Below are 8,720 nucleotides of genomic sequence, written 5' to 3' on the forward strand. Positions count from 1 at the left end.
GGATTTGAACCCGCCACCTTAAGTGTATGTGCTGGCGCCTTAGCCACTTGAGCCACAGGCGCCAAGCCTGAAAACTATTTCTTATAGCACTCTCTGTCTGGGGGAACGTCTAGTGACTGTTAAACAAGATTGCTTTTGGTAATAACCAAGACTCATTCCCGAGAACATGCACACACGCGCACACACGTCGCCTTCACATGCTCGAGACGTCCATGTGAACTACAAACACGCGGTACCTTGGCACAGATGTGCTGCAGCAGGATACGGAGCACAGGGAATATGCTCTCCCCCAGTTCATCCACCAGCGAGCTATTCAAAAGAAAAGCACATCCACCATTTACACAACAGCGAGTGATGCTGACCTCAAAAACCACTGCTTCTACACAGGCAGTCCCTGGGTCACAAACAAGACAGCTTTGAAGGTTTATTCTTTTTTTTTTTTTTAAATATGGAACACTTCATGAATTTGCATGTCATCCTTGAGCCGGGGGCCATGCTAATCTTCTCTGTATCGTTCCAATTTTAGTATGTGTGCTGCCGAAGCGAGCACTATAGGTTTATTCTTAAGTTGAATTGTACGCAAGTTGGAATAGGCATATGTGCCTATCACCTGTAATAGCCCCCATTCATAAGTGTGAGTCATATGTCAGCTGGATGTTTGGAACTTAGGGACTTACCATAATAACCTCCATTGGTAAGTGTGGGGTGTGTAAGTCGGATGTTTATAACTCAGGGACTGCCTGTATTTAGAACCTACATATTAAAAAACAATCTATCCTTATAAGAGTTGTCTCAGTGGAATAAAGACTAAAGATATAACAAACGGTATAAAACTAAGTACTTCCACGCACAGTTTTGAGAGTTGCTGCTGAGGAGCTGAGTCCTTTGGGAAGAGCACCAACGTAATCCTTAGGAGACTCTTTTGACTGCTTATTCAATTGTTAAGATGTAAAATATATCCATTTGGGGCAAATATAAAATTGACTAAAACACAGTACCGCCTCATGGAGGCTCAGCAAAATGCTGCTCCTTCAGCACGCCTGTAACATTGGTCTCCAAACTTTAACCCAGGCAGGGATTATAATGCCCGGACTTAAGCCATTTTCAGGGCTAAATTTACCTACACCATTATACAAAAAATTATTGCTACTAGCAATATGATGAACTCTCATGGAAAAACCAAAGCCAACAGTGTTAAAAATAATCCCTAGTAAATTTGCTCAGTGACAAAATGACATCATCCATGCCCCGTGTCTTGAACCACAGTACACACTGCCTCCCTGCAGCTGTGGACACCCTTGCCACGTCTCTGCACCACTTCCAAACTGCACGCCAAACATTCAGTAAAGGAGGGAAAGAGAAACCGGGGCCAGGGCAAACGTGTCTCAGCCCATAAAGCTAAGACACGAGACTATTTTTAAGTGAAGCTGAGTAACTCACGAGGGAAAAGGTAGTCTATCAATAATTGCTAAGGAAGTAAAAAGCAACTTAACTCTTCCCTTCAGGAAGTATTTTCTGTAGGGGGAAAAGAATAGAAAAGTGAGAAGAAACAAGGGAAAAGTGGCAAAGAACAATGCAAAGAGACACAGAGCAGAAAGGAAAAGAAGAGAGAAAGAAGGGGCCGGGGTGTTGCAGTGGTGGGAGAAAAGGTCGGGTGTCTGTCCTCTCCGAGGCAGACCTCACGGGCTGGATGCAATTCAGCTGGAGGCTGGCTCTGGCCCACGCAATGCAGACTCCTTACCTCTTTAACAATGTGCCACTTGGAGGGTACCAACAGTGACCCAGGCCGCGTGTACCTGATTAGCTATAAAGTACCTTACTATGGCCCCCCAAACCATCATCAGGCCAGGAATTCTAACTCTGTAAGTGACAGAAATCCTGGTTGGCAGAGGGTCCAGAGAGCCGAGGGAGAGGGAAGAAGAGTGAAAATTCAAGATGTGTGTGCGTCACCTGATAAACCGGATTGCCTGGTTTCTGTGATTGACGACTTGGGCAGTGATGGTCAGAGGGGTGCGATGGGATCCTTTGCCTGCCTCTAGCATTAGCAGTACATTGAGCAGATGATGGAAAACATAACTGATAACCTGGAAGAGAAAAGACATTTCAGTTTTAAAGCCTGACAGAGAATTCAAGGGCCTTAGAGTGATACAGACTCTAGGAAACCACTTCAAGTCATGTGAAGGTAAGTCAGGTTAGCATAATTGCTGGCTGAATACCGGGGATGTATTTTTTGATAATTACTGGGCCTTCAATAAATATATTATATAATGTAAACACTGCAAAAGAATTGCTGATCCTGGTTAGAGTATCATAGAATTTCTCTCTCCACCTCCTACATGTTCTAACCCGGAATTTAGGGCAATTCATTGTCATTTACAAATGGCAAAGAATGCTACTAATACTCCCTTATAAAAGAAAAGGGGAAGATGGCTGGGTGTGGTGGCTCACACCTGTAACCCTAGCACTTTGGGAGGCCACGGTGGAAGGATCGCTTGAGGTCGGGAGTTCAAGACTAGCATAAGCAACACAGTGAGACTCTGTCTCTACAAAAAACATAGAAAAATTAGCCTGGCATGGTGGCAGATGCCTGTAGTCCCAGCTTCTTAGTAGGTTGAAGCAGGAGGATGGCTTGAGACCAGAAGTTTGATGTTGCAGTGAGTTACCTTGACACCACTGCACTCTAGCCCAGACAACAGAGCAAGACCTTGTCTCAAAAAAAAAAAAAGAGTGGGGAAGGGGAAGAATGATCGCTTACACTTATATTTTACCTGTACTTTACAAGGAATCTTTTAATATACTATCTCATAATTTGGTCAACGGGTTAATTCCTTCATCTAGTAAATAAAACATTTACTAAAAACCCAGTCTGTGGTTGTATTAAGCACTTTCACATATACAGCGAGATTGGACTACATTTAATTTTAAACCTCACCGAAACTCCATAAGGACATAAATAATTTTCATTGTACAGATAATTTAAAAAACTCCAAAGGTGGGCTGTCCAAGTTTAAGCCAATTAAAGATCTGGTTATCACTTGACTAGCCTTAAAAAAAAAAAATAAAGTCTGGTTAAAACCACTGTTGCCCGGCATTAAGTCAATACTTTCACAGTTAAAAAAATATATCTTTTGAGACACAGTAGACCCAAATGGATACATTTTCCCATCTATTTGATCTTTTTTTTTGATGGAATCTTACTTTGTTGTCCTTTGTAGAGTGTTATTGCGTCATAGCTCACAACAAACTCAAATTCTTGGGCTCAAGTGATCCTCTTGCCTTAGCCTCCCAAGTAGCTGAGACTACTGACACCTACCACCTTGCCCAGCTACCATCTATTTTATCTTTTAAAATGCTAAAAAAAGGGCACAGAAATTAAAAGCATTAATGTGAATTCTATCACATTCCTATTTCAGGCACACAGAAATGATAAAGCTATAAAACAAAGTATTAAATGTTTTGTAAATAAGAGGTATTGTGCTCAGCATTTGACATGCTTATCTCCTTTCTGTAAAATCTCAGATTAATGGGAGGGCACAAACAACTAGGTTACAATGTTGGCAGCTGTTAGGTAGACTTCCTCTTGTTGATGTGCTTAATTTCATTGAGTCTCAATCCATAAGGAAGGTAAGACTTTTTTTTTTTTGTCCAGATGCAAAATATGACACTTTTGCCAGGTTTTATAACACATATGTGTGTGACACATTGCTCGTAAGTGGTAGAGTCAGAATTTGAACAGAGATGTGCAGAACCCCAAGTAATGTTTTTAATGTCAATGAACGTCTACCATGAGCCCAAATCTTAACCATGTTATGGCCTCTGCAAATTAGCTGTATCTCAGCCACCAAGTCACATGACCTTGGTGCATCACAGTTTTTGCAAAGTGTTATTGCTTTCTTAATCATATCTAAGTTTGGCTCCACCATGGATGAATAATGCTGATTCCAATGTTTATGCCAGTGATAATATTAATGTTGCTTGGGGAGCCAAGCCCAGATACCAATTCTAATCAGGAATGAGAAGCTAAAATTCTTATAGGACTCCAACTACAATAATACAAATACTAACAGAAATACTGGAGCACATGTGAATTGACAAAGAGAAACTCAAAAATTCTATGATTATTCTTTTCAAAATGATTTGATGAATTTTTTTTATAACAGTAACTGTTCCGCAGTTTATCCATTCCTCCTACCTTACTGACATCAGAATAATTTTTTTCTGCTTAAACCTAACAATAATTCGCAGTGGCCAACAAATACTTTGATATAAAATTGGCAATGAAGAACTGACATCGAACAGAAACAGTGGTATCTATCACACAAATAATATAAGATCCAGTAAATCAGAATGGCGTTCCATCAAATGCTTTTAAAGTCTTTCCATCATATGGTTTGTCTGCTTTCTTTTTATTTTTAGATAGAGCCTCAAGCTATCCCCTGGGTAGAGTGCCATGGCATCACGCTCACAGCAACCTCCAACTCCTGGGCTCAAGCGAGTCTCCTACCTCAGCCTCCCAAGTAGCTGGGACCACAGGTGCTCGCCACAACACTTGGCCTTTTTTTTTTTTTTTTGGACGCTGCCATCATTGTTGTTTGGCGGGCCCGGGCTGGGGATTCGAACCCGCCACCTTAGGTGTATGTGGCTGGCGCCTTAGCCGCTTGAGCCACAGGCACTGAGCCGGTTTGTCTGCTTTCAATCTAACTAGTAACTGAATTAGATCCTCATCTCCTTTACCTTGTCTCCTTCTCCATGAATTGGGGAACACAGCAAATATAATCCACAATAGGCCAATTCTGGGATGTATTTTGCTTGGTTAAGATCTCTAAAGAAAAAAGGCAAGACGTTATTTAATGAATATGATCTTTACTCAAGAGTATTTCTTAACTCTCAAAGCCATATTTAAGTGAATAAATTCTACCCATGTGCTAATTAAAATAGAATGGCATTTGTATTTCTGCTGGAACAAAAATGATTACACTATTATTTAAACTGTAGCACCGGAAGATTTAATGGCTCACCTAACTTGTGTAATATTAAATTCATGAGGAACAGGCTCGAAATTCGTTAATGCAACAAAGACCTGGAAAACAGATACCAAAAAAAGGCCTGATTTTTTTTGCGCTCATTAAATATTAGTCTATGCCCTTTGAAGTTGTCCCAAGGTTCTTGTAATCTTCACTTACCTCTATACAATTCTGTACACATTGCGGCTTCTCTTTCAGGGAAAACTTCGGCAGAAGCCTTAAAAAATTCTTCAAAAGGTGAAACATGGCATTTCGAATTTGAGAAAGATCTCGGGTAGAAAAACAAATATTCTCTTCATCTTCTTGTTCTTCTATAATTTCATCCATCTAGATTACAAAGAAATACGTGGGGGACTGTGTGATAATGCCTAGCACTGTGTCCCACAGTTTTTGATTTACTCAAACTCAGTGTAGTTAAATCCAGGTACTACTAGCTGACAGAGGTGACGTGACTTTGACCAAGCTGCTTGACTGGTCTAGGTCTCCAGGGTCACAATGGTAAGTTACCAGGTGAGAAGACCACTTCAGTACTTTCTACCTCTGTGGGGTTTTTGTGTCAATGAAAATTCTTATGCTTCTTGGAAAAATTCTCTTTTGAGGCAGAGTCTCACTCTGTTGTCCTGGGTAGAGTGAGTGCCCTTGTATCGTAGCTCACGGCAACCTCAAACTATTGGGCCCAAGCAATCCTCTTTCCTCAGCCTCGTGAGTACCTGGAACTACAGGTGCCCGCTACAACACCTGGCTAGTTGTTGTATTTTTAGTAGAGACAGGATTTTGCTCTTGCTCAGGGTGGTCTCGAACTCCTGAGTTCAGGTGATCCACCTGCCTCAGCCTCCCAGAGTGCTTGGATTACAGGCCTGAGCAACAGTGCCCAGCCTGGAAGTCTTAATGTTAATGAACCTCTACCATCCTACCTTGTCACACAAGAATTTGGAATTAAAACTATTCAGCTCTTAAGGACACATGCCCTCAGTGTACCTCAACCACCCCCTCTAACAACAAAAAGAAGGTGAATGTGGCAAACACACCAGTAAGAATGTTGTCAAGTATCCCTAGGAACAGGGCTGGGGGGAGATGACCAAGACACTAGAAAGACAGCAAGGCAGAAAAGTGTCCTTAGAAGTGAATGAGGTACAACTAGTACTGAGTAGCTAGTTTAAAGAACCTTCTGTGGGTGGCGCCCATAGCTCAGTGGGCAGGGTGCCAGCCACATATGCAATGGCTGGCAGGTTCAAACCCAGCCCGGGCCTGCTAAAACAATAATGACAACAGCTACTTGGGAGGCTGATGCAAGAGAATTGCTTAAGCCCAAGAGTCTGAGGTTGTTGTGAGCTGTGATGCCATGGCACTCCACCCAGGCAACAGCTTGAGACGCTGTCTCAAAAATAAATAAATAAATAAATAAAAGGATCATTTGCTTATAAACATGATACCTGAAATCATACTTATTATAAACTCAATCCTTAAACAAAATCACGTATCTATATAGATGTGTTTTATACACTTTAGATAAAAAGCCGGGGCGTGATTTTGTAGAGATCTGTTTTGTTATCCAATTTACTTCTTACATCAATATATTCTTTCCTGGGTGGCTTTCCTCTTTTTCTGTGCCTCGTTGGATTAGCCTGAGAGCTTGTGGGCTGCTCTTTCTTTCTTTTCCGATTCAAGGCAGATTCCTGAGGCCAGCTCTTCTTCAGAGTCTGAACACATTTGTCAAACATCACTGGGTGGAAAACTTGGTTGGCTACACTGCCTATTCATAAAGAAGAAAGAGTGAGCAGGCTGGACTTCACAGTCTCCAAAGACATCTGCAACAACAGAGGAGAAGTTAAAAAGCACAATAGAGGCTTTTCACTAACTTAGAATAACAATGAACCTTTAGCAAAAGAGTACCATTTTCAACCTCAGCCTTAGGAGAGGAACAACAGTGTTGAACTGGAAACAAATAACAAGATTTTCACACCCAGTCATGATAAAATAACTGGTTTTACACTTGTTCTCTTGGCTGTAAACTATACAAGTGGACAAAAATTTATAAACTAACTATTTTAAGATACTGGGCACCAGGTGGCACAGAAACGCAATTCCTGAGAAAAGGAGGTAAACGCTACAATTGGCCCAGACTCGTATCCAGAGGTGATTTCTGGGCAACAGCAGAGACATGGTAGATGTCAGCACATTATGATGGTCTTACTAAAGTAGAGAAAACAGGCTCAGCGCCTGGGGCTCAAGAGGCTACAGTGCCAGCCACATACACCTGAGCTGGTGGGTCTGAATCCAGCCCAGGCCTGCCAAACAACAATGACTTGTGCAACCAAAAAATAGCTGGGCATTGTGGCAGGTGCCTGTAAGCCCAGCTACTAGGGAGGCGGAGGCAGGAGAATCGCTTGAGCCCAGGAGTTGGAGGTTGCTGTGAGCTGTGATGCCACGGCAGTCTAGCCAGGGGGACAGCTTGAGGCTCTGTCTCAAAAAAAAAAATTTAAAAAAAGTGGGGAAAATAGAGCCTAAAAGACAGGGTAGTTGGATTCAGAGAACAGAGTGCTGGAACTGAGGAAGCTACACAGAAAAAGAGGTCCAGAAACCTGCACAGGGCTGAATATGAGCTACTCATGTATGGGTTGAAACTCCATCACAGAGGGCAAAAAAAATATTTCCAAGGAGCTACTGTAGAGGGTAAGTTATGTCCCCAACTCACACAGGGATAAGACATTTCAGACCTTGTTACACACCAGGGCATTCACTTGGTAGAGCCCTAAGCCACAGCCCTTAATAAGTAGGGTTGAATTGGGTGCAGCGTAAAGGCTGCTTTATATCTGCCCTGACAAAGTTTTCAAACAAGCTTCCAAAGGGACCAAGGCTGCTTGTCAAAACATACTTCAACACTATTTAAAGGCAAAAACCAAAATTCAGACACTTGATAACCTAATAGGACAAATGTTCAGGATCCAATAAAACAAATCACTGGGCATGCTCAGAACCAGAAAAACCTGCCCCTTCATAAAAAGGAAACTCAGCCAATAATAATAGTCTAAGAAATGACAGAGGTAATGGCACTAGCCGATAACCACCTTAGAGCAGGTATTATACATAAGGTCAAGAATTAAAAGTAAATACTGTGAGTTGACCACCCAAGGGACTGTAACGAACTGGCCAACATACAGAGGTGGTCAACATAAAGAAGGAGGCCTACAGTACTGACAGGTGCATGTCGTGTAGCGGGTGAGTTGAGGAGGTGCCCAACTATGGAGGTTCTACCCTGAGAAATGAAAACAATTTCAAAAGGATCAAATGGAACTTACTTGACTTGAAAAAGAAACATTCACTGCATGGGCTTAATTGTGGACTAGCATTACACAGACAAAGATAAGCAAACTTGAAGATGTAAGAGACGCACAGGAACAAAACAGTTGGTAGACTCACTGACTTGTGAAAGAGAATCACTGTCAAACGTGAATCACCAGGAAGGAAGGGAATGAAGAAAACATTTGAAGAAATAGTACCTGAAAATTTTCCAAATTTGTTGGAAACTGTAAATAGTTCCAAGAGAGTCAGTGAACCCGACCATAATAAACACAAAAGAAATCACTAAAAGCGTAGATAATCGAATTAAAAACCCAAACCTGTCAACTCAGAACTTTGCATCAGGGAAAAATATTCTTTTTTTTTTTTTTTTTTTTTTTTTTTTTTTTCCTCACT

General features: G+C 41.6%; 1 protein-coding gene and 1 non-coding gene across 3 annotated transcripts in view; both read right to left on the reverse strand.

The window, feature by feature from the left end:
* NCAPD3 (non-SMC condensin II complex subunit D3) overlaps window positions 1–8,720 on the reverse strand; it is a 57,959-nt gene that overhangs the window by 38,294 nt on the left and 10,945 nt on the right. For both annotated transcript variants that reach the window (XM_003795918.3, XM_023516768.1), the window contains exons 5-10: window positions 6,593–6,777; window positions 5,184–5,351; window positions 5,019–5,080; window positions 4,735–4,822; window positions 1,951–2,084; window positions 237–309 (exon numbers count right to left, since the gene is read on the reverse strand). In XM_003795918.3, coding sequence (XP_003795966.1) covers window positions 237–309; window positions 1,951–2,084; window positions 4,735–4,822; window positions 5,019–5,080; window positions 5,184–5,351; window positions 6,593–6,777 — 710 coding nt within the window. The remainder of the gene's footprint in view (window positions 1–236; window positions 310–1,950; window positions 2,085–4,734; window positions 4,823–5,018; window positions 5,081–5,183; window positions 5,352–6,592; window positions 6,778–8,720) is intronic.
* Window positions 443–550, reverse strand: LOC111727218. Its single transcript, XR_002774821.1, has one exon. It is a non-coding gene; the product is annotated as a U6 spliceosomal RNA (small nuclear RNA).

This window comes from Otolemur garnettii, unplaced genomic scaffold (genome assembly GCF_000181295.1).
Source record: "Otolemur garnettii isolate 467f Iridium unplaced genomic scaffold, OtoGar3 scaffold00097, whole genome shotgun sequence".
Taxonomy (NCBI): Eukaryota; Metazoa; Chordata; class Mammalia; order Primates; family Galagidae; genus Otolemur; species Otolemur garnettii.